General features: G+C 43.6%; 1 protein-coding gene across 1 annotated transcript in view; it reads right to left on the bottom strand.

The window, feature by feature from the left end:
- The window catches only part of CRYBG2 (crystallin beta-gamma domain containing 2), a 63,729-nt gene extending 37,173 nt beyond the window's left edge, over positions 1-26,556 (bottom strand). The window contains exons 1-3 of the mRNA XM_081868618.1: positions 25,566-26,556; positions 23,600-23,687; positions 12,884-14,016 (exon numbers count right to left, since the gene is read on the bottom strand). Coding sequence (XP_081724744.1) covers positions 12,884-14,016; positions 23,600-23,687; positions 25,566-25,750 — 1,406 coding nt within the window. The 5' untranslated portion in view covers positions 25,751-26,556. The remainder of the gene's footprint in view (positions 1-12,883; positions 14,017-23,599; positions 23,688-25,565) is intronic.
- Between the last annotated feature and the right edge of the window lie 376 nt (positions 26,557-26,932).

The following is a 26,932-nucleotide window of genomic DNA, read 5'->3' on the forward strand; positions in this document are numbered from 1 at the left end:
ATGGATGTGGAAGCTCTGGATTAAAATCACATTCAAATATACAACATGGACTGCCACTGCCAGGGGACAAACTGATTTTGTGGGCAAGTCTTGATCGGCTCGTAGATTAATAACAATTTTTAAAACCAGTAAGAATACCCTGCCCAGTATCACTGCTCCTTGGAAATGAAGGAGCCTTTTATGGGACATACCTTATCTGAATGTGTATCTGTATCAGATTTATATAGCTATGGTTACATTTGAGTTTCTTTGGTGATGCTTGGTAAATAAGGACTCTTTGGTCCATCAGCAGCAAATCATTCCTGGGAAGCAGCCCAAAACAGAGGGCTGTGTGTGGTGTGTGTGGTGTGTGTGAGAGAGAGAGAGAGAGAGAGAGAGTGAGAGAGAGAGAGAGAGAGAGAGAGAGAGAGAGAGAAGAGAGAGATTTCACTTATGCAAAGACAGCCAGTTGCATGCTAATTAGATGGTACTAATTTCTGTCACCATCACAAAGATGACCCAAGAAGTGATAGTGCAATTTCATCTGATGGCTTCCAATTTCATGTCCTATGAATCAGAATGTGGCGCACTAAATCTTATTTCTGTATCAGCCTTGAGGAAAGTCAGGTCGAAGGGCCAAACCCGACAGTTAGCAGTTTTGTGAATTTAGGGTTGCTATAGGTCCGGTAAATTGAAAAGAAAAAAGCCTGGGGAAATCCAGACGTATGGCAAGCCATGTCGACAACGTTGTTTTTGCCGATTTACCTTTAAAAAATAGCTCAGAAATGTCTTTTTTTTTGCGGTTTTGCAAAAAAAGTTCAACAACCATAGTGAATTGTTTTTAAAAGAGTCAAGAGCCCCCCCTACATACACACACACACACACACACACACACACACACACACAGCGTTGAATGGGGGGGGTACTTTTAACACTCCCCACCCAACAGATACTCTGCAGTCTGGGAAAGGCTGTGGCTGTGTTTACACTCCTTCCCCTGCAAGTGTTCCAATAAAGATTGGTCCCCTGTGCCTGCTATTTATCTTTTAAAAACCCCAAATCACCCTATTGCTGCTTGTCTGAAAAGTGTAATGAGTAACGTGGCCTCAAGAACCTGGCCTATTTGCTGGGTGGGAGTGGGAGGAAATTAAGAGAGTTTTAATGGGCAGTCAAGATCAGTGTTCTTCAACTTTGCGTCCTCACGTATTTTTCGGATTTCAACTCCAATCATCCCCAGATGGCTTAGCCAATAGCCAGGGATTGTGGGTGTTGTAAGTCCAACAATATATGAGGATCCGAGACAACCAGGAAGAAAAGCTTGACAAATATTAGATCTCTGTCTTTTTTTAGCCCATATATGACTAATGCAGGGTTGTTCAGAGAGGTGAGCAATTTTAATAGATATGAGGAATCTGTGGTCCTCCAGCTGTTGTTGGACCCCACTCCCATCAGCTTCAGCCAGTGTAATCAATGGTCAGGAGTGATGGGAGTTGTAGTCCAGCAACATCTGGAGGGAACCAGGTTGGCTACCCCAGTTTGGTGTCTGCATTGTTTTCTTGTGCTTAAGTCTTTGGTGGTTTTGCTGACAAGTACCTTGCTCCTGGCATAAAGGTGAGAAATAAAATGAAAGCGACTCATATTAAAATTGTGGCTTTGGCAGAAACCACCAGTATCAGGGAGAGTGGTGTTCAGATGGCGAGTTGGAAGAGCAGCACACTCCTTATATAGCTCAACAAAAGTTTGGAAAGAAAATGTATGTGGGAGAATTTTGAAAGCACATACAGTTGCCTACTTTTTTTGCTGGTTGTACTCCCATATGTTTAACTCTCTCTTGTTCTCTAAGCATGAAAAGAAAAAGTTTCTTCTGGCAGCTCCAGAAAAAAGCAAAACCACGACAGGGGACACAAAAAGAACATTTCTAGGTGAGAGATGTTGGAGAGTGTTGCCCAAAGTAATGTAAAATTTCATTTTTAATGCTTATATAAAACAATTACTACCTATTCATTTATTACATTTATAGCCTTCCCTCCTGCTCCACCCCACCCATAGTTATCCTAGGAAGTATGGTAGTTTACAGTATGTTGAAAGCTAGTGATAGGCCCAAGCTCCCTTAGGAAGCTTCATGGTTGACTAGGGATTTGAACTCAGGGCTCTCTGATCCTAGTCCAACACTCTAACGTCTATTGCACTCTGGCTATCAATGTATAGAATTCCTTCCTTCCTTTGCATCTGGTCACTGTGTGTGTGTGTGTGTGTGTGTGTGTGTGACCCTTTTTAGGTATACTGAGGCCACTTAGAATAATAATGCAGAGTACACAGTTTTAATGTCAGATTGCTGTAATCTTAAAGACAGCTTGATGTAGATAAACTAATACCTTGAATATCATATCTTGACAGCTGCAAGAATTGTGCACACACCTAACACAGCCAACCTGAGTGTCTAGTACCTGATCATCAACCGAGTGTGCACTGCATAGCATGTCAAAATTCAACTTGCAACAGAGTAATGAGTGTCTTAATAAGTCTACTTGATTATTCCCCAAGTGCTTTGGCAGAAGGCAAGGAGGCATAAAGTGCCTTGCCTGAGTTACAAATGACAAATTGCCTGCCAGTTGGAGTGGGGTGGAGTCTCCTTCTTTGGAGGTCTTTAAGCAGAGGCTTGACAACCATATGTCAGGAGTGCTCTGATGGTGTTTCCTGCTTGGCAGGGGGTTGGACTCGATGGCCCTTGTGGTCTCTTCCAACTCTATGATTCTATGATTCTAGGACAGCACTTCATGCATCAAGAATTAGATCCTTGTTCACAAAGGCTTGTGCCAGCATAGATTTATTAGCATTTAAGGTGCCACAACATCTTTGTCGCTTTCCAGTTGCAAAGTTAACACTTCCAAAGAGTTTGGGCGACTACTTGACTGAACAGCACCTGCAGGCTGATTTCAAAACATTTTTCCTGCTTTTTGTTTCCTTATGGGAATATATTTAAGCCCAAACCTCACCTTAAAATACAAGATGAACATACACCCCCTTCTCCTTCCTCTGCCATCTTCTCACTGGCAACATGTAGATGAGAAGCTCATTCAAGGCAGAAATCTGTCATTTCTGCTTACGAAACGCTTCAAAGCTTATATATATACATGGACGAAGATGCATAAATGTTTATATAACAAGAAATCACTAATGAGTTTTACTCAACAGGCACTAGGCTGCAGCAAGAACCAAGAGTTTATTACAACTTATTTGTTTTTAATTTATAAGCTGTCTTTCCATATCAAAGGATCCTAGGGATTGCATGCGATAAATATTGCAGCCTAGGACTATTTACCCCTGCAGATGTTATTAGCCTGGTGAGGGAGCATGTCTGTATGATCCTCTACATTCTGCAGCAAACACATTGAGAGAGGGCACTTATGGATACAGGTGCACTGTGGGATACTTTTGGGGTAGTGGTTCAGGGCCTACATGTATCTGCCTTCCCCGCTTTCAGAACATGTCTGTTTAGAAGTAACAGACATATTGAGGCAGCTACATGGTTCACTGCCATAGGGTCCACTTAGGAAGGTGGGAAACATCATTCCCCCACTAATGTTTCATACCACATGTGATTTTTCCACAGGATATGCTCTTATGGGCTCACTGGTTCTATACAATGAGGGATTGTTAGTACATAGTATGTGTCATTTAAGACCTTGAGGACAGACCTGTTGGGAACCCAAACAAGAACTTTATTGCCCCTCTGCAACATGAACAAAAGAGGAACACCTGACTCCACAAAGATAGCAGCCGAGTCCAGTGCCATCTAGTGACTAAACTATATAATGTCACTATCCACTTAGTATGCCTGCCCACGACATAAAACGTTTTTGCTTCAGCAACAAAAACAAAAAATGATTGATGGTAACATTGAAGTAGTTATTATAAGGAGGTAAAGAAGTAACTATGACAAATGTTCTCAGATTTGACTACACCTTCATGAAGAGGACAGCTCAGTGGTAGAGCATGAGACTCTTAATCTCAAGGTTCTGGGTTCAAGCCCCACGTTGGGCAAAATATGCCTGCATTGCAGAGGGTTGGACTAGATGACCCTCATGGTCCCTTCCAACTGCACAATTCTACGATTCTAGGAACCTTCTCTCAGTCTAACCTACCTAATAGGACTGTTGTGGGGATGTGATGGTAGGGAAGAACCACATACATTTCCCTGAGCTCTTTGGAAGAAAGGCAGGCTACAGATGTGTAATTTATAAATAATTCTTTGTGACTAACTCCACAGTCACTGAAAATCAACTATTCTTCTCCAGACACCTGTTGCCTGTTGGCAGTACAACTCAAATGTTCAAAAATCAGATACCACAAATAATCTGATTAGATTACAAATGGATGATTAAAAAACAACAACACTTTGTTCTTTTCATTTATGTTCTTAGTTTTTAAGGTACGCACTCCAGTTATGCTTGCATGTACCCCTGAGGGTGAAAGGATGGCTTTGCTCTTTTAATTAAAGCTACAATTCCCACGATTTTATCCAGAATCCCTGGGCCATAAATGCTGGTGCGTGCAGCCTCCCTGTAATAATCTGGATGGCCATTTGAAATCCACGGTGTGTTCCTCAGCCCTATTATAAAGAGAAAAGAATGAATCTTCCTTCTCCAAAAGTATATGGTCCTAAATTGGAAACATGCTGTGATCTTTACTGACCAGTGCAACAGCTAGTAATTTGCCCTGTGTGAGATTCTACAGTAGATGTGTGTTTGTTTACCTTGGAATTCTCTCTGCGAGTGTAATAAATGTGTGGTGATATATTGCAATGAAAAAGAAGCAGGCAGGAAAGCATCCTTTCACCTTGAACCAGGGCAACAGCGTTCAGTCACAACAGCACTGAGGATGAATGCTCAGTACAGGCCAGGCATTGTCTAACCTCCATGTAAGCTTTGTGCAAGCAAATCAGGATGAATGGTCAATGAACAAGCTGCCTGGAGCAATCCAATGTTACATATGCCCTCCTTCTGCTCCAGGACTTTCATGCCGCTCCAGCTGGGCAAGGCAGGGAATGATACCCTGAAGCAGCGGTCAGACCAGGATGATGCATCTGGGTCCCTGGAGGCCCTGCCCTAGCCTAGATCCATCAACCTTTGACTGGATTGACCTGCTCAGCCAAAGGGGTTTTGCTGAGGGCCTCTATTTATACATATAACAAACAGAGTACATATAACAATCAGAAGCCACACAGGCCAGCTCTGCCCTCCTCCAGCTGCTCCTCCTCTAGCAGAAATGTAATTTCAATTTCCATTCCAATAATTAACAATAGAAATAGTATAAACATCAGGCCAGCATCAACATGTTAACCAACCACAAAACCAGGACAGCACCACTGGCAGGGTTGGGGGGAGGAAAAACATCCAGGAGCTTGAAATAGGATTTATTCCAGGTCCAATTTATTCCAGATGTGTTCGGGACAAATTCTTCCTCGGGTAAAGGGAAGTTTTCCCTCTGCACATAACTGTTGCTGCATTATAGGGAAGCATTTTTTTATCAGCAATTTTCATCCAGCATGTGGAATACTATCGAGATTCAGGTTTGTTCTGAAACACATTGGGCCTGTAACAAAAGTTACTTCAAGTACCTGGAGTTATTTGCTCTTTCCTTTTTTCCTAGCCTCAGCATTGGGCTTCTTCAGACCCACTGCGTCAACACCTGCCTGCATTTACTCCCCTGCCCCCAAGGACTGAACATTGGGTAGCAGGAATTTAGTTGATGGTTGCCATTTTGTTTCCCTCATAATTTACCACATTGGTTCTGGAAAAAAACAAAAGAGCCTCTCAAGAGCTTTGCTTCTCTTCACACTTTAAAAGGAAATGGGGGTGAGGAAGCCCACCACTCTGCTGCGCTAACCACCATAATAATTAATAATATTTTTAATATTTGTACCCCACTCATCTGAATGGGTTGCCCCAGCCACTCTGGATGGCTTCCCTCATATACAAAAAATAAAAAAAACCATTAAACATTAAAAACTTCCCCATGCACGTCTGCCTTCAGAACTTAATAGGCATGAACTTAATGGGCAGCAGTGACAGCCCCCAAGCCATTCATCCTGAGCCCTTGGGCCATTTTCCTCTGTTGGAGATTATATTATATTATATTATATTATATTATATTATATTATATTATATTATATTATATTATATTATATTATATTCCACCTTTCCCCTCAGAACCAGGGCTCAAGGCAGCTTACAAAAATTAAAACAAACACAGATAAAATAAAAATGCTAAGATAATAGTTAAACAGTAATTAAACTACAATGGAATTAAAACACATATATGTTAAAACACAGATAGTAAAAAGAGCACAGCACTATTTAAAAGCCCTTTCCTTAAAAGCAGCCAGTTCCCAAAGGCCTGCCAGAATAAAACAATCTTCGCCTGCTGGCAGAATGGCATGGAGGGAGCCAGTCTAGCCTCATGAGGAAGGGAATTCCAAAGATAACAGGGTGCACCACAAGCCTTTCATTCATTCCCTAAGATCACTAGCTGAGTAGTGGAGGACATGGCCAGTGTTGAAGTAAGATTCAGCTGCCCGTCCAGCTGGCTCCTACACATGGCTGCCATCTTGTCATTTGCCACAGGCAGCCAAAGGGCTGTAGCTCAGCAGAAGATCACCTGCTTTGCATATAGAAGTTTCAGCATCTCCAGGTAGGGCTGGGAAAAGACTTCTCTCTGAACCTCTGGAGAGTCACTGCCAGTCTGTGCAGACAGAACTGAACTAGATGGACCAATGGCCTGACTCATAAGGCAGCTTCCTATGCTCCTGTACCCAAGGACATTTTGTCCCATCAAAACTGGAGTGGCTCTGAATAACAAAAAGAAAGTAGGTTCAACACTTGTGGTGTCCCACTGCCATGTCTCACTCTTCATTGGTATGTAACGTGGCTCAGCAGTTACCCACAACACCGAAAGCTTATGCCCAACCACATGATAATAACAGAAATATAATGTTGCCACAGAAAAGCATTTCCACAGGTAAAACCACGGGACAAAACCAGCTTCTTACTGAGCAGCATTCTGTTCTTCATCACCTGACTGTGGGAGGCTCAACCAACATTGGTTTAAAATCATTCACTGTTTAATTAAGAATGCAAGAACAAAAAAAGAGATCTTACTGTATCAGGCCAGTGGCTCACCTGGCCCGGCATGCTGTTCTCACAATAGCCAAACAGATAATGGGAAGCCTGAAAGCAGGACCTGAGTGCAATAGTGCTTTCTCCTCCTGCAGTTTCCAGCAACTGGTATTCAGAGACATACTGCCTCCAATGGTGGAGAAATTGCAGGTGTTAAGGAATGAGATGCAGGGACTGTCAGCTTTCCCCCTGAAATGCTAGTTTATTACATGAGGTGAGCGGTTTATATGGGGGACATGTGACCTCTAATCTTCCAGAATACTACCATCTCAAAGTCTGCTACTTCATTCTGTTGAATGTGTAACACAGCCCATAGGAATGTGTGAACTATTTAAGCTAAGTCAGTCCATTGATCCATCTGTCCAGCTCTCCAGGGTCTCAGGAAGAGGTAATTCCCAGCACAGTGATATCTGTGAACCACAGCCTTTGTACTTGCAGGAGAAAATTTGACTGGCTTGCTTGGTAGAACAATATCAATGCTATCCTTTTGGACGTTTGCTTTGTCTCTGTTACATTTCTGATATTTAGATGTCGTTGCATATGTAGCCAAAATGGCACCCCCACCCCACCCCACATACACACAGGAGGGGGTTCATCTGGAGGCTCAGGGATTTGCAGAAGTACCAGAAAACCACAACCATTTAAACAACATGGGAGGGAGGATTCTATCAGAAAGACCCAGTGAGAACTGAACATGCTCAGTGGACACAGAATACTGACTGACTATTGTGATGGTATGTGTGGATAATTGGGGAGAGGGGAGAATGAATGCCATATCCTGGAAAAGGGCATATCTGGCTGGTTGGAATGCTGAACAGGAGCAGTCCACACTGCAACATTTTGTTGCAGATCCCATTTGTATCAATAGTCTAAAATATGGAATGAGGGACATAAGAACTGGAACAATTAAAGCACTAATATATACTAAGCTATTGCTTTTTTTAAAAAAAATCATGAAGTAGGTTACTAGTCCTTAAGGTTTAACACCCAAGGGTGCTATGTTCTGAACAGTTAGTGTCTGGAGAACAAATGTCCCCCACTTGCTTAGTTCTATATCTTATTTATGCCCTAATCTTTTCTTACAAAAAGGATATACTATGATTCTGAAGATTGGGGGCTAGAAATATGGAAGCTCTTGGCCCTGTGAGCTGGCTGGGAGGTGGTGAGAGGGGGGAAAACATGGCCATTGAGAGTTTGGCACCTGCCAAATGAAGTCAGTACCAATTACGCACAAGCAAAATATGCCATAGAGCCAAGAGACTTCCGGCTGCTGTCTCCTATTTAATATGGCCTTTGGCATCAGACAAGTTGCCCAACCATGTTTCAAAATCAGGCTGATTACAGATTTGCGGATACTGAAGTGCTAGTGAAGTGGAAAATTCAATAGGTGATATGGAAACAGTAGGGAGAAATAATATCATCCCTCTCTAGCACTGTGGCTTTAATTATTATTATTTTTACCTTCAGTTACCCCTGAATTCATTAGCTGAAGCTGAGGAACCTCTGAATAGGCACACACTATAATGGGCTATTCACAAACTATCCAAGTGTATGGATAATGTTGTAATACAGGTCAGTTATAATAAATAAGGCACCAGACTTATTAGTTTCATCTGGGTGGAGTCAGGCATTTCCTGTGTCTGCTCTGCTCTCATTGGACAGAGGCACTTAAGTTCTTGTTTAGCTTCCTGACTGTTATGTCCTCAACGCCTTCCATGACATTCAGAACATTGCAGGGGATGCTGGAGAAATGTTCTCGTCCTTACATGCAGACCCCATCAGTACTAGACATTTAGAGCAGTGATCGTACTACTTTAAACAGTCATGGCTTCCCCCACAGAATCCTGGGAGCTGTAGTTTGTTACGGGAGCTGAGCATTGTGAGGAGACCTCTATTCCCCTCACAGAGCTACAATTCCCAGAGTGCTGTAACTCTTGATCCCTCTTCCTAAGAAACTCTGGGAATTGTGGCTCTCTGGGCAGAGTAGGGGTCTCCTAACAACACACAGCACCCTTAACAAACTATGGTTCCCAGGTTTATTTAGGAGAAGCTATGACTTTTCAAAGTGGTATGATACAGCTTTAAATGTATAGTGCAGATGAGGCCTCAGCTCATAGAAGACCCTTGTCCTGACCTTTCGAGCCTCGCCACTGTTTTGCATGAACTGAGTGTGTTAAGCTGGAATACCCCCAGCCAACACTGTTCTGTGGATGGATGAGGTAAGGGAAGGTTAGCAGTAGTAGTCAAGGCATCCTCCTAGGAAGCTTCTCTGCTATGGAGCTCCCAGTAAGAGGAGTCCCCAAACTCCACAGGACACAGTTTGGAAACCACCGTTTTAGCAAATACTTCCATGGCCTTGGGGAATGCTAGCACAAAACGTGGCCCATGAATTTCTGCATCCCATTTCTGTGGTCTCTGGTACCTATTTCTGTCCCTGTCTACAAGCAATATTACAACACCCTACTCCGCCATGCAACGAAGCCCATGTTAATCTGCTTTTACATATGCAATTAACTAATGTGTGAGAAAGCTCAGGCATTAATATTTAGTGGGGTTGGGTGTGAGCAGTGAATAGAATGCCAAGGACCTGCTGAAAAGGAAGGGCATCCGTTGCAATCAGGGACCTTTTCAATGTGTAAACTGTGTCATCCTAAATATATCATAGGATCACTGAGTTGAAAAAGGCGCTGGGGCCATTTAGACTAGCCCCTTTTTTTGCAAAGCTAAACCCATTCAATAATAGAAAGCTCCCTTACACCAAGGTGTCCCATTCGCCCCTAGAGCTCAGATCTGACAACACTGACTGGCAGTGGCTCCCAAAGGTACCAGGCAGGAGATTTACCTAGCACTACCTGAACCAGGCACCATCCGCATGCAGTCCTTCCACGATCTAGGAACTTAGATTGTCAGTCTGAGAGCCAATTGCCATTATACTCAATTCACACCGCTTTGGAGCATTTTGGGCCAAAAAGCAGCTTGTGATCTAATACAAGCAAAATAAAGGAACTGACCAGAAGGCACTGTAAGTACAGAGAGAATGGAAGGCAGCATTATATTGTGTACTCACAAGGCAACATACGTGCGCTAGCATATAAGTAGTATTTCACAGTGTTGTTCCCCTTGCTGTGTGTAATGATGGTGGGGGTGGAGGGAGTAATCAGATATTTTGATATTATTGGCACCTCCATGATGTGTGCGCGCGCACCTGCATGCGTGCACACACACACTACATAATGACCAAAAAAATGGAACAAAGCAATTTTGTTCTGTGGATGTAGTGGGTCATACTAAGACAGAGGAGACCAAGGTTGAAATCACCACTCATTCAGACTTCCTTTTGTCACATTTCTAGGCACAGGTCCATGCTTTAAAACTCCAACTCTGAGCCCTTTTTATTTTTTGCCCTAGTGCCTTAAAGGTCAGTGTGGATGAGCCCTTGACTATGAAGCTCACCTGCAGGAGGGATGGGGGAGAAATCTTGATTCAGTTCACCATTTAAAGACATATCTATCATAAATTGCTGCAGAAATATGGAGAACTGAATTTAAGAATAAGAAACTGGGAAACAGAGAACTGAAATTGGCAATTCCTTCCAACTTTCCTGGCCAGTCACTCTCAGCCTAATCTGCTTCAAAGGGTTCCTGAGACAATAAAACAGGAGGGGGGGGGCAACCATAAAGCTTGAGCTTTTTGGAAGATGCAAATCTAGTAAAGAATAAACTTTGATGTGTTTGTTTAAGGCAAACTTTGAAGTGTTACTTAAATTATAACATGTGTGACACGTTTTAAAATTAATATATAATATAGTTCACTTGAAGTGGCCTAGCCACTGTAAACAAACACAATGACCTGGAATGGGCGAACAAACATCATTCCACAGCAATGTTAATCATGCTAGCAAAATCTAGGGCATGCTTTCTGGTTGTCATCTATGCATGTATTCAAGGCACTCCAGGTTCCAAGCAAAGGCAGTGATCCTAAGCAATGGTAGCCTTTAGGGTCAGCTCCTGAATGTTCCTCTTGTGCAGGTGGGATAGGCAGCTTCCTATGCCCCTATCAGGTGGTCAGTAGGGTAGCATTGGGAGAAGGTAGCAGAAGACACCTTGTCCAGGGTTTCCTCCTTAACTGACTTCTGGTGGAGTAAGCTGGGAAAATGACATACACCACACACACCCCCAACACACACTTTTCAACTGATTGCTACATCTCAGAGACTGTAGTCAGGCGACCCTGCCTTTATTAGGTGTTTGTCATGTGAGAAAGGGGTTCTTATTTCAGACTCTATTTCTTGCCCATCTTTCTCTAAAAGCAAAGACCAAGGCAAAGCCTTTACTCTTGATTTGGAACGTTTGAGCTTGAGTGCACCTAAGGAAATATTCAGTTTTAACTGATTTTAATATTGCACTGTATTTTATATTGTTGTAAATTACCTGATTGTCTTTAGTGCTCCTGTAAAGGTTATTCAGAAATACATGCTTCCCCATTCATGCTGTTCACATCTCCTGCCCGGTGTATGACAAATGCTTGCTACTGGATAAAACTCTTTTAAAGAGCAGGGCCATGTTCTCTTGAAAAAGGAGAATATATCTGCGCTTTTCACCATGCTTTACTTTCCAGTTACTTTGTAGGCGGAGGGAGCAATAAAGATGGTGAAAGACTATAACAAAATAATTGCTTTTGTGAATCTGACTAGAGACAGGACAGACACCGAACTGATTTAAGTATTTAAGAACTGATTTAAGAACTGATTTAAGTGATTAACAGAGCAATCCTATACAGAATATGTCTTCTCAGAACAAGTACCATACATTTCAATGGGGCTTCCTTCCAGGGTAGCAGGTGGATAGGATTACAACCTAAAGTTAAATAAATTCACATATTGTGAAGCCAACTTCTCATTGTGGGTGCCTTGCCAAGCTACTTCAGGAAGTGTGAAATAATTAATTTTTATTCCTTAAATGATAACTTAATACACAGAAAGCCTGTCTTTTTTCATTTACATTCCCAATTTAATGTATTTGGGCTTCTTTGAGAGGAAGGAGGGAATAGAAAATTTAATAGTAACAATCATTTCCAGAAACAAAACAGCCTCACAAGAAGTAGCATACCTTTTATTTGCAGACCTGTTGCTTCAAACTTGCCCTAATCCTAAACAGTTACAAGAGAGCAAGCCTCAATGAACTCAGTGGGAGTTACTTCTGAGTAAATGTGTGTGGAACTGTGCCACACAGCTGCATTGAACTTCCCTGTTCATGAAAACCTTTGAAAGAGGAAGCCTTCCTCACCATTTTAAACACAATTCTTTTTCTTTCCCCCTTCAGTTGTGTGGCAGAGAAATCCCCTGGATGACGGCATTACTCTAGCCTTCAGTCAGATGAGGGTGAAAGCCCAAGCACGGAGGTCAGGGAGGATCCAAGCCTTGAATCCTGCTCATTCCTCTCCATGACCCTGAACTTTGCTGTCTGGACCATCAAACAAGAGAAGCTGTTAACAGCGCCTTTCAATTCCTGCCCCCATGCAGTGTGCACCAAAGACTCCACTCTCTCTCTCAAACACAAAACTTCCCACTCACATTGCAGCAGAGCAAAGCATGCAGGGGAGAGAACAGACACTCTGGCTCCCTTTCTCTCTGCCAAGACATGTCTCTCAAGCTATTCTCAGCAGCTCAGGGCTGGCTGGCACACCTGCTGTAGTGTGAGGCTTCCCAAACCTGTTCCCCCACGTACCTGTTGGCTGGGGATCCTACTGCTACGATGTCTGTCTCTTTCGCCAGCACACCATCCTCCGAGTGCAGTCGATCAGTTTCACTCTGGTCTGCCTCACCCACTCCTGGGCTGGTCTCCGATCTCCACTGCAGCGTTGCTGGGCTCCCAGTGGCAAGAGTCAGTATTGGCCCGCACACCTTACAGGTTCCCACCCCATGCAGCCCTCTGCAGTTTTGGAATTCCTCGCTCGCTGACAGCTGGGTAGCTGGTCTGGCTGGTTCCTGGTGACGTCGCTCCTTTCTTTTCTCTAACTCAGCAACCCCCAGAGAAAGTGTTTCCACCCCAGACGGGTGATACGACAGGCTTCTTTCACCACAACTGAATGCGGGTTCTGCTTCAGCCCTCTCCGCCTCCTTGGTCATTGTAATCATTATCTCATAGCGGATCTTTGGGGCATTCTTGCCCAGGCTGATTTTAATGGCCGAGGCAGAATCTGCTACCTCCAGAGGCTGATCAACAGGTGGGCTTGCTGTGGCCGTCTTAGCATCCTCTGCACCACTGATGTGCTCAGAGATGGACTCTCCAAGGCCACTGCTGAAGCTCAGGTTCTCCATCTGTTCTGTAACAACAGGGTGGGACATCCCCGTGGTCAAATACCCTTCAAATACACTTTCAGTCCACTCTGAGGCAGACTTGGGGGCCTTGCTGTTTTCTTCCAGGACTGATGGGAGCTTGAGGGCTTCTCCTTTCATTTCGGGAGCTGCTGGGCAGCACAGAGAAGAATTACTGATGGAGAAAGACCCTTCCCAAGAGCTTCCATCTCCCCAACAAAGCAAAGAGTCAAAGGATGTGGAGGGTTCTGGGCTGGTCCCTAGAGAGTGTGTTTCACTTAGCCTAGATGAAGGCTCAGGTCTCTCCTGCTTTTCAGATTGATTTTCAGCAGGATAAAAATCAGCCCTGCTCCTCATATCCATGTCACTGCCAACAGCTGGTCTCTGAAGCCGCCCCATAGACCAAGGATCGCTTGCCAGGTGCCCAGGGTGCTGAGAGAGTTCAAAATGGCTACTCTGTCGCTTGTGCCAAGTGAGGTTCCCAAACTTGCGCAGTAGGCCATTCCTCCACAAATCAGGCTCTGAATAACTGAGAGCCTGTGTCTGCAGGATGGAAAAAGAAACTGTGAGAAGACAGAGAGTATGAAAGGGGAGTGGGACAGAAACCTTGTATATGCAACAGTTGAGCAAGATTATATATTTTGGGTTGCCTGCAGCTTTGCAAAAAGATCCACATCAGTAAGTAGCTTGTATAATATTTTACTAGCCTTCATCCCTGAATTTGTCAGTGTTATTAACTTTTGGCTTAAAAGGGGAGAAAGCCCAGCAGTTCTACAGCTTTCCAGCATGATTACCTGGAGGCAATTTTTATGAACCATAGGTGACTAGACTGATGTATTTTTATAAGCTTGGCAGCATGTTATTTGCTGAATGGAAATGCCTGTTTAAAAAGTATGAGTTTTTCTTTATCAAAACAATGCATACATAAACACAGAATGCAAGAATAGATAACAGCATTAACTGCCCCTTCCATAAATCCCAGATGTAGAATCAATATGAATAAACACTGAGCCAAAATCACTGAATCAAAATTTCCAACTATAATAAATATTTTGCCTTATACTTATCTAACTTAGACCGATCTTGTCGTCCATCAATCAAACAAAAAAAATGGAAACTAGTTATCCGAAATTGTTTTTATGCTATTAATTAAAATCTTTCTATCCTGCCCTTCAGCGCAAATTCTCAAGGCGGCACATTATAACAAGTTTATGAACAACATGAGCCTTTCAAACTACTAAAAGTCATTAAAAGTCAATCAAAAACAAACTTTGGCACAAGATAAAAGATAATGGAAGAAAGTTCCAAAGCTGGGGTGCCACCACCAGGAAAGCCCTGTCTCTGGTAACTACCTAGCTCACCTTGGAGTGGGGTGGAGGACTCAGAGCTGGGCCTCTGGTGATTATCTTAGACATGGTTGGATCCTCTGCCTGGATCCATCAGCTGATGCATGGGGAGCTCAGTCCTGCTTGGTCACTATATCTCCCCACATTCACTGGCCAATTTTGATAGACGGGTGGGATTTCCCTTCTATTAATCACCTGACATTGATATGAAGTCAGATATTGACAGGTGCTGGTCCTGCGCTCCTGCCAACTTTGGCTTGTGGGGTAGGAGAAGTTAAAAGATTTGGCCCACCAGGCCAAAGAGGTTCCCCACCTCTGCTGTAGTAGTTTCTGTTGTCCGTGGAATGTTCTCCCCAGGAAGACCTGCCTGGTGCTAACTTTGTGGCCATTTTGGCGCCAGGGAAATATCCTTTTGTTTTCCCAGCACCAAAGACCAAGTGTTCTTACTCTGTTTTTAATTAAGCTTATGTATTTTTATTGCTATATTTTAGTCGTCTTGTAAATTGCTTCAGGACCTTTGTGTTGTGGGAAATTACTCATTGGTTCAATAAACCTAACTTAACAAATAGCCATTAACTCTAATTCTATCTTTGCTGTTCTGGAAATGCCCTGAACAGGGATGGCCAAGATATTTTCCTGCCTGAGGAGAAGGACAATACGGCACTCCTCTTTCTATATACAAAAGGCAAGCAGGCTGGCAGTCCAAGCTTACTACAATACTGATGACGGGACAGCATCTTCCATTGGGCCCGAGGAAGGCGGGTTCAGGAGACACAGGGAAGGCCGCGTGACACTCACAACTCTGTCTCCAAAATCTTGGCACTCTCTCAGTCTCCTGGCAGCTGCAAACCAAAGCAGCTGCTTCACTCTGCCTAATGGGAAGCAAACCTTTGCTGGCCCCTGGGAGAGGATTTTAAATTGCAGAGTAGACCCTTAGGGCAGTTTTATACAGTCAGCTGTATTTAGGGATGTCAGAGAATTCCATCGGAAATGGGAGCAGAAATTGCCATAATTTACGTGTTTGTCCAGGGTCAGGATGGAATGTGAGTGGCATTCTCTATTTATTTATTTTTTTAGTATGCAAATATCATGTAAATAACTATGATTTCTGCATTGTGTTTTTTTTGACATTTCCCCTCCATTGAAATAATTACATTTGTTTTGGTCATAGCAGAATAGCAGTTAGCTAGATGGACAAGGTAGGTTTTGGCGAAATAGAAACAGCACTGGCTGTGAAGAACACAAGATGCAATGGAAAGCCCTGCCTCCTTACATTCCTAGCTGTGTGTGTGTGTGGGGGGGAATTCCTGGACCAAGTAGTCTGCAGTCAAAAGAGGGGCAACTTTTGGAAATTGGCCTGTAGGAATCCTAATATAGGAAGTCCCCTTTTTGTTCCAAGAAACCTCAAAATTCTGTACTGAAATAAAACCAATAAAATGTATGCTGCTAAAAAACAAACCACCAACAACTTGTTAATTAGTAATCAAAAGTTAACAAAATATACCCGAACCCTACGCTACCTGAAAATAAAGATAATTTTCTGGAATTATAATGTTGTTTTCTGAATTACTACCATTCCCTCCTCTCTTCTCATCTCCTTCCTTCCGTTCCTTTTCCTATCTTGCTTCAGTCTTTTTTCTTTCTCTTTATTAATTGCTTTTTTCCATTTAGAAATGAAAATAAAAATAATTACAAAAAACCCCCATACTTTTGTAAGTATGACCCTATATTCAGAAGCTTCAATTTCTTTTTAAGAGAGATTTGGTCGCGAGAACAGAAAAACAGGGCAGGAGGGCTGCATGGGAAAGCGAAAAGGAGGGAGAGACAAGCCACCACGCCAAGCACAGAAGTCCCACCTCTTGCAGCCTTTGCCAACACACTGCTGGCTTAATTTCAAGTCTTCAGTTCACAGCCATGAGGACTAGCCACATAGCTTTCGGAATTTCAATTTAGCATTGAGATTCTCAAGAATCCAAATGTTTTGTATTCAACAAGCCTAATTATACTGGAGTATCTTTTTCTCCCCAAGCCAGATTTTTTTGAGGCAGTCCTGTAGCCAACTGTTGGCTATTTGTAGTGATACTGATTAGGCACATAGCAGCAGGGCGGTTTGTGTCCTTAATGTAATCCTCACTATCCCCCTTGACATACCAGTTAGTGGGTGGTTCCACTTGTATCAGCTGAACCCTGCTGGGATTTGGGCCCTGCCCTCCCTCACAGCAAAGCTCCAGCTGCTACAAAACAGCCCAAGGGTGCTCCACCCAGAGGAGCTGCTGATGTAGCAGGAAATCACTAGATAATAAGCGGCCAAATGTGCACATTCCACACACACCTTTGGAGATTACAGCTGCCACCCAAACATGTCTCCACCTCCATGTACTGTAGGTAAAGCAAACTGGCCTCTAGAGATGGCTGTGATTGAAACAGGGGCGATTCACTCTATGGTCTTCAAAAGAAGCACTAGAGAAGACACCATCTCCTCCTTGCTAAACGCACAGCTAGCGGGGGGAGAGAGAGAGAGAGAGAGAGAGAGAGAGAGAGAGATAGCCAAAAGAACAACTTCCTCCTCCGTAGTTCAAGATGTATTTTGTGCTGGGGAAGCATCATGGATTCATGGGTCTAGAGCAGGCCCTTTAAAATCAATGCATGTGACTAACTTGAGTCTGCTAAGTTCATTGGGTGTACACTGAGCAGAACTTAGCTGGATATAAACACAAGAACCTGCCTTCCAAATCAGATCGTAGATCTTCTTAGCTCAGTATCGTCTACACTGACTGGTAGGGTTTCAGAATGGAGCTGTTCCCAGTCCAACATGGAGATGCCAGGGCTTAAACCGGGAACTTTCTGAATGCTAAGCATGTGTCCTGCTAGTAAGCTATGTGGCAAGATCTCATTTAGCTCAGATGAATCTTGCTGGATGGACATCTCTGGCTTCAGGGACCGTAAGGGAAGCACTTGGGAATTTTTGCAGCCCACACATTTCCTTTTCTAAACTGTGTAGGTAATGGAAGCGTGGAGGAAACACCACAGATATATTCGCTCGCTAGATGTGCTCAAAGCTTCAGGTGAGTTGCTTTGTTCTGCCCCTGGGTGAATTAGTTTGTGGCTCGCCCTTCTGCTCGCTCCCAGTGGAGCATGCCATCATTTCCTGAGAACTCAGAGGCTTCAAGGTAGCTCTCCACCCCAACAGGTTCCTGTACCGGTTGACAGTGACACTGCCACAAACATGCCAAGGAGAAACTTTTCTTCTGAGTAATTTGAGTGTCACATTAAATTAATAGGACAAAATATCCTACCTTCCAGGGCTGTTTATACCCATCAAGAACCCTAGGACAACCAGGCATTGGGAATTTACCTTTGTGCAGTAGGATAGTTAATACAGTGGTACCTCGGGTTAAGTACTTAATTCGTTCCGGAGGTCTGTTCTTAACCTGAAGCTGTTCTTAACCTGAAGCACCACTTTAGCTAATGGGGCCTCCTGCTGCCGCTGCGCCGCCAGAGCCCGATTTCTGTTCTTATCCTGAAACAAAGTTCTTAACCTGAAGCACTATTTCTGGGTTAGGGGAGTCTGTAACCTGAAGTGTATGTAACCTGAAGCGTATGTAGCCTGAGGTACCACTGTACACATGTCCGTACATCCTGCTGTGGGCAAGCCAGAGTTCAAGGGCCCACTCCATCCAGGCAAGAATGCCAGCAGGGTTTGAAGAAGCAAGGCTGATGAGAGGTGCAGCCTGGGAAGAGAGGGTGTGGTTGAAGAGAGTGTGGCCAGAGAAAAAGGTCCTGAAGGTTCCCCACCCCTAATTTAATAAATCCCATGGGGGGAGATACTTGTTCCTCTTACCCCGGATAACACCGTTTCTCACCCCTTCTCTCAATTGAATAATATTTTATATACAGTATCATGCAGACTGGAGTGTGTGCAACAAAGGGACTTTACCAGAACTCTTACCAAGATATAAAGCAGCTGCACTTCTAGATTATACTTAGTAACTTCTTTTTTTGTGCTCCCCCTTCCCTGCAACTGCTTGTGAAACACTTTGGTTCTTGTGGCTCAGTTTGTACAGTCTACACACATGCACTCACACACATGCCCCAGTCCAGATTTCTACAGTGGTACCTCGGGTTAAGTACTTAATTTGTTCCGGAGGTCCGTTCTTAACCTGAAACTGTTCTTAACCTGAAGCACCACTTTAGCTAATGGGGCCTCCCACTGCCACCGTGCCGCCAGAGCACGATTTCTGTTCTCATCCTGAAGCAAAGTTCTTAACCCGAGGTACTACTTCTGGGTTAGCGGAGTCTGTAAAGTCTGTAACCTGAAGCGTATGTAACCCGAGGTACCACTGTATTTTGTTTTGGTGTTCTACTAACTTTCCTTGGTTATTCAACATGCTGTTTTTTGTCCCCTTAGGATTTTTTCCCTTAAATATATTTCTATACTTCTACAAATCCAAAAGCTTTTCTAAGCTTGCTGATGCCTTTCTCTTGCTTATCAGAGTTGGCTATAACCCTATTGGGCTGTTGGCACTCACCCGCTTATGGTAAGTTCACTATTAAAATGAGTGGTGTCTGATAAACCTTTGAAGGTGTCTCAGAATGACTATTTCTTAACCAAAGGCACCGACTCAAAGACGTTAGCAATTAAGGTAAGCAAAATGAACTCTGCAAAAGCCAAATCTATAAATAATACTTCACTCAAAGGCAAGCAAGATGTGCTTTGCAAGAGCTGAGATGCTACATCAAACAAGTCCAAGAAGGATGCTAGATCAGAAAACACTGCATGATCACAGGCTACATATAGGTTAAGCAAGACAAGCTTTGCAAGTCTTCTTCTGCTGCAGGGTGCTGGAGATTAAAACATGTAATCAAAGTCTTAAAATGGCAAAATAAATTACAAGTCGGATCTGCAACAAAATGTTGCAGTGTGTGATTCTGCTTCTTCTAGTTTCCAGTTTCCGTTCCATTTCCCTTCCCTGGTTTTCTGTTTTTCCACCCACAGTCAGTATTATGTGTCCATTGAGCATATTCAATCCTCACTGGTCTGCCTCCCCACACTCTTTGGTATTTTTCCTTACAGTTTTTTGTACTTCACCTAACCCTAACCTTGCTTGTGTGGTGCTCTTTTGGCTACATTTGCAACAGCATTCACTGCCTGAACATTGGAGACAGAGGGAATAAATGTTTTTACTGAAGTGACTGTTTGCGTGAACATGATTTGAGGCATGATTTGAGAATCAAGGTTCCACTCCACTGTCGATTTGCTGGTCTTAATTCATGCTTTAAATTATGTTTGCAATCTGCTAGGTTGGACAGGCATTGTATAATGCTATGAATGAATGAATGAATGAATGAAGCACATGGTGAAAGAGACGGGATACTTCATTTTAACACACCCTTTAATCACTCCAATTCTGAGTACAAAAAACAGTTGAAGTAAGGAGGGATAACATGGCACAAGGTGTTTCCAGACTGTTGCTGTTTTCAGGTGAGACTCAATCCCATACTGACAAATCCAGGTTGCACGATTGAGCTGATTTTGGAGCTCTTGCACAACAAACCCACTTCTCCCACAAAAGTGGGCTTTCTGAAAGTGATGGGGAAATGAATTGGAAAGAGTGGGGAGTTAACACATGCTTTGGCACAATGTCCCCCCCCCCCTCCAAAAAAAACCAACAACAACAAATCACAATGAATGCTTGTTGAAGAGCCAATGTTGTCTAATCTCCCTGCAAACCAATTGGGATGAAAGCTCAATAAACGGGACACCTTGAAGTGCCCACACTTACTGAAAGGAACTCTACTGCAAAAGGCACAGGCCCATGCAGTTGTGCTTTGCTTCCAGCAGAGGGCATCCTTATCTTTGGGAAAAAGAAGCTGTATGCACCTTGACATAACTGAAAACTTTTTTTTAACGAGGGACAGACATAGAATTATAGAATTGTAGAGTTGGAAAGGACCACAAGGGTCATCTAGCCCAACCCCTTGCAATGCAGGAACCATTTGGCTCGAACACATGACCCTAAGATTAAATTTTGTGGCTCTACAAAGTGAGATATTTTGTTGACTATTCATGTTATCGGCTTGCTAAATTAATGCTGTCCTTCCATGGTTGTTTTTTAATGCATGGTTGACATGTATGTCTCTATATCACTGAATGGCATATTTATTATTGTTAACTTGCCTCAACATCATTTTGAAATAAAGGAGGGAGAGAATAGCTGTCAAAATACATTAAACAAAGTGTGTAATTACTTAGCGCATAGGTGGAAAGAGCCTTTTTCAGGGATGCATTCTGTTCTGTTCAAGGTCACAGTCCAGCCAGGCCAAAACACTCAAATGTGTTTGCACTGTGGGACCGAGTCCCCCCCCCCTTTTGTTGAGATATTAAAAACAAACTGTTCCCTTGTGTGCTTACACAAAACACAGCTGGCTGGGTCATTTCCAGATTTAGTGTGGTGTAGAATATAGGAATATAAGAAGCTGTCTTATACTGAGTCCATTGGTCCATCTGGCTCAGTATTATCTACATTCTACAATGACCAGTAGCAGTTGTCCAGCATTCCAGACTGGGATTTACTCCAGCCCTTCCTGGCAACTGAACCTGGGACCTTCTGCATGCAAGGCAGGAGCACTGGCCACTAGCTATAGCCCTTCCACATAGAAGGCAGAATGCTGGGCTTGGACTGGAGAGGCCAGGTTTAAATCCGTGAATTTCACTAGGTGATCATGGACCAGCCTCTCCCTCTCCGCCTAACTTACTTCTAGGTTGTGAGCATCAAATGGGCTAGCCTGGTGCATGCTGCCTTAGGTCCCCTGGAGGGACAGTGAACTATAGAGATGAGATTGACAGGTGATAACAGAGGAGACTAACTGCTGGGCCACCACAAGCACAAATCAGCACACATAAATGTGTGTCAGCTGTGTGTCACGGGAAGGCAACCGAGTCATGTGACATGCTTCAATCAATAGTACAAAGATGGAAGATATCAAAAGCACATCTTATCCATCCCACTAAGAATCACCTTGCTGGGTTAGACTAAAAATTATTCTCCACCATCCAGAATTGGAGGGTGATCTCTCCCCACCACCACCATCCACAAATGAACTACCATTAAGGGAGTAGCTTAATGTTTGGGTTGCTGTATGTTGCTCTATTATTGCTCTTTCTGTGCTATTGTTTTGATTGTGAATACTGATACTTGTTTTAAAACGCTTTCAGTGTATTTGTCACACTGCTTTGGAAAGGTATTTTCTATTTTGATAGGTGGCCTAGAAGCATTTTCAATAAATAAATAGCCGTCCTATATACATAAAGGAGCAACCCAACACCTATATACGTATGTATGCTCAGAAGTAAGCCTGATCAAATTCAGTGGGACTCTCAGGTGATTGTGTATCATATTATTAAAAGCAAAACTAAATAAATAAATACAAGTTAAAGAGAGCTACCTACCAATTGATTAACTAAATTTTGACTTACTGATCATATGAGTTTAACTGATTTAATCAATCAAATCTGCAAGGATTAAGAATTAAGCAGTTGTTCTGGCAGAAAATATATTTCCCTGTTTCACACATGTGTTACAGCAAGCATTACCTCAGAGGAGCCTTTCCTAGACGTTGAGTGGATTTTACACTTCTGACTTTGCTTCTTGTTTGTATTGACTGCAAGGTTTTTTTGATTGGATGTTTTATGTTTTTCACTTGAAAGCTTCTTTGGGGACAAAAAGCAGGATAGACATTTAAAAAATAAATGAATAAATAATGCCTTTCTGTGTGAGTAGGATGCATGTGTCTTTTCTCAGAAGATGCTTATCATACTTAGATGTGCAATTATTTGCCTTAAGAATAATTAACCATTATTTAGAAAATCTGATAATTAGAGGAGCATTTGAAAAAAATCAAAGGATTTTTAATTGATATAAATGATTACTCAACTAAGATGCGATCCTGTGGTCCTTTGGCTGGCAGGCATGAATGAGTGAATCTCCCTCTCTCTTTCCTCGGAAAGGGAACTCTGCCACCATTGCTGCTTCACCATATTTGTCCACTGGCAGTAACAGTAAAAAAGGGATCTTATTCCAGGTATGCTGGAGTGAGATTGAGGGAAATTTTGGATTCACTGGATCCTGTTTCCCTGACACACCTTTGGAAAAGGGTTGGGGAACAAAGTAGGCAAGCCCCTGCTTTTAATTGGTTTGTGGGTTTCAGCCATGTTTCACCTATAATTTTATTTCTGCACTGCTTGGAGATTTTTATGATCATGTGGTTTATTAAGTTTTCTAAATAAATAAACCAGAAAACAGCACTTTTCCCACTTGTAATTCCCAGCAACTGGAATACAGAGGGATACCACCTCCGACAGTAGAGGCAGAACATACTCATCACGGTTAGTAGCTATGGATATCCTCCATGAATTTATTTAAGCCTTCCAGGTTGAGAACCATCGCAACATGTCTGCTCAGAAGTACAGTGGTACCTTGGGTTAAGTACTCAATTCGTTCCGGAGGTCTGTTCTTAACCTGAAACTGTTCTTAACCTGAAGCACCACTTTAGCTAATGGGGCCTCCTGCTGTTGCTGTGCCGCTGGAGCATGATTTCTGTTCTCATCCTGAAGCAAAGTTCTTAACCCGAGGTACTATTTCTGGGTTAGCGGAGTCTGCAACCTGAAGCGTATGTAACCTGAGGTACCACTTTAAGTCCCACTGGGTTCACACTCCTCACAACCTCTCCTGCCCCAAAGAAGGCCCTTCCACAGGTTCTTTGACAGCAGTGGGGCTCACCTTCGATGCCGGCTTCTGTGACCTACTGCAACTAGGGGGCTCCATAACATGCTTCACTTGCACTGAGATTACATCCTCCTCACTTGCCCTGGAATGAAATCGAGAAAGAAGGATTGGAGCAAGAAGGAAGGTACACAAGAGGCCAGAAAGACTAACTGTCTCTCAGCCAAATAATTGCTTCTGCTTCCCTTTTTCATTGCGCACTTGCCCATCCTAGCCACTCCCTATATGAGGGGAGGAGATCCTTTTACAGCCCAAGGGCTGCATGCCCTCTTGCGGGGGGGGGGGTCCTGAATTGTGACCCCTCACTCATGCTTTGCTATTCTTAACTATCGCCTGTCCTTGCTGCCACCAGCAAGAAAGGTAATATTTTCTTATATTTGGTATTTGGTCCTTCAAAATATTGTCAACAGATGAGGGCTCAGGTAGTGGTTGCTCTGAGCTGAGAGAGAGGAAGTGAGGGCAAAACTAGAATCTGACGCTAATTGTTCATTGAAAGATGATCCCTACTGAGCTCCCTGGGATGACTCAGCTGTGGCCTGTTTCCTGAAACAGCTCCTGTTGAAATGCAAACAGAGCAGAGGACAGGAGCATATCAGCAAGCTGCAGAGTGGAAAGGAAGGATTGCTGAAGGCTCTTGGACAAATCTCCAATGTCCTTCTTGTTGCTGATTATGACCCAAACGTCTATTTGTCAAAAAAAAGAGAGAAAATGTTGGCATTCAGGTGCACCTGTCATATGTGCTTTACTGGATAGCTCACTCAGTAGAGCATGAGACTTTTTAATTTCAGGGTCATGAGTTCGAGCCCCACGTTGGGCAAAAGATTCCTGCGTTGCCGGGGGTTGGACTAGATGACCTTTGTGGTCCCTTCCAACTCTATGATTCTATCACTGATATGCCGCTGTTCCCTGCAAAACAGGAAGCTGACTTATGCCAAGTCAGACTATTGGTTCATCTAGCACAGTTATTGTTTGCAATGACTAGCAATGACTCTCCAGGAATTTTCCCCTACCCTTCCTAGAGACTGAACCTGGGCCTTTTGCATGCAAAAGAAGTGTTCTGCACAGGGCTGTCCCAATACATTTTGCAGAGGACAAACACATTCCATATACAAAAGCAAGCTAGTTTAATGGAGCCAGGACATGCCATGTTGCATACATACCTCTGTTCTTCAAAAGGGGAGAATTGCCTGGAGAAGGCACAGTCAGGGGTCTACCACCACTGGTCCCCAATATTTGCTGCCTGAGGCCGTTTCCTCACTTTGCCTAACAGTAGAGCCACTTCTGGCTCTTCCACTGAGCCACGGCCTCTCCCCAGTTATAAACTTATGCACGCTCCCCCAACACAGGAATGTGCAGATAACTTCAAAAACATATTTGAGCACCTCATTGTACACATTACATATATATATATACACACACACACACACACACACACACACACACGGTCTATGTTCTGACAAAGGTGTAAAGGTGAATCTTCACATCTGCACTTGTAAACTGCAACACAGCTCTCCTTTAAAAATTGCGTTTAACTGAATTTCATGATGCAGCTCTCCAACCCATTTTTACAAAAATATATGGGGCGGAGTGTTTCCATAAAAATGCATATAATTTATTTAATTTTTAGATTTATATACCGCCCTTCATTATAAGATCTCAGGGCAGTTCACAGAATATTTGAAAAAATAACATATAAAAATGCAATATATTAGGGGAAGCTGCTTGCAAAAAAATGTGTAATTAGCCAAAACTGCATACAAAGAACACTGCACTAAAATATGAATTTTCACAAGGATGCTAACAAATAATAATCTCAGATTCATGTGGCAATGTGAAAAACTGAATTTAAGACTGGGGTGGGGGGTGAGAGAAATTAAGATAACGCATGTTGACAGATTTCCCCCCCCCCCCCATCCTTACTCCTGACCCAGGGGCACTTCCAGGCCTATCCTAGTACACTCACCCTTCCGAGGTTCTCTTCTTCCGAGGCCTCATCCTCCGTTTTCCTCTGCCGCCTTCATCTCTCGCTCCTGCCAACCTGGGACCCTCATCTTCATTTTCCCGCCTCTGCTGCAGCTCCTTCAAGCTCAACTCACTCCTTGAGAAGAAGCGAGAAAGCCGCCTCTTCAGACCCTCTTTCTTTGCCATGGTGGCAAACTGAGTCCTGACCTCCAGGCCTGAGGGAAATGAACTGCTAGAGGAGGACGGGCTGAGGCTGCCACTACACCCTGCCTGCAAGCGAAGGACAGGCGGGTGGCTCTTTCTGTAGCCAGAAGCGCTTTGCTTTTCCACCTTCACACTCCCTCAGCCTGAGGAGGCGGCCCACCTGTGGGGAGGATCCGGGTGTGAAAGGCCTGACACCTGCTGACAGATCCAGGCGTGCCGCTTTGGGAGCAAAGCCAAGGGCAGGCGCCGAGGCCTACGCTGGAGAGGGGAGCGGTTTTAAGTTCCCAGCTGATATTTCTCCAACTTGGGGGGCGGAGGGGGGCAGTGTTCGCCTGGTCAGGAGCAGCCTAGAGACAAATGTGCCGTTCAGAGCCCCAAAGGAAAGGTGGGGAATGACTTTGGAGCGAAGGTGCCTGAGGAATTTGAGAGGTGGCGGCTGAGGGATTAGGTCATAATCAGGTTCCAGCAACAGCAGCCGAGAGTAAACAAAGCAGCCACTGGTAACTTATTGAGGAAAAGCTACCGGTTAATTTATGGGCTCAAGAGGAAGGTGCTGGTATTAACCTTTAAAGCCCTTAATGCAGCCTTTGCCAACCTGGTGTTCTCTGGAAGTTTTTGAACTACAACTCCCATCAGCCCTAGCCTGATGGTCCATACAAAACAGAAAGGAGAATGGGCTCTGGTACTCATTCAGGCCACACACACAAAAATTAAGTTGTATGTGTTTTAGTGTTAAAAACTTCTTTGTTTGGTCCTACTACTTTTTCAAGCTAGTTCTGGTCTGATTTTAAGAATGAAGTGTTTTTGAATTCCAAACTTCCAGAGAAGAGTGGGGGTTTTTTACTCCAAAATGCACATTAATAGATTTGCACTAGCAGCCACTGGAGCATGTTCTCCTTGTTTTGGGTGGTTGTTAGCTCCACTCTAGACTTTCAGGCAATGAGGTTCAAAGGCTGGGGAGAGATTCTTCATGTGTTTGACTGAACATGTTTAGACTCCTTGGCTCAACCAGGAATTCTGCACAACTACACGAACCTAGGGAAAATTCCCCTTCAGAATTTTATGCTCAACTGGAGGAAGTTTGAGGGTGGGGGTGGAACAGACAGGGCACCAAGTGTGGGGCTAGCATGGCCACCTCTGCACACTTTGGCCACATTCATGCCA

This window comes from Podarcis erhardii, assembly GCF_964252035.2.
Source record: "Podarcis erhardii genome assembly, chromosome: 7".
Taxonomy (NCBI): Eukaryota; Metazoa; Chordata; class Lepidosauria; order Squamata; family Lacertidae; genus Podarcis; species Podarcis erhardii.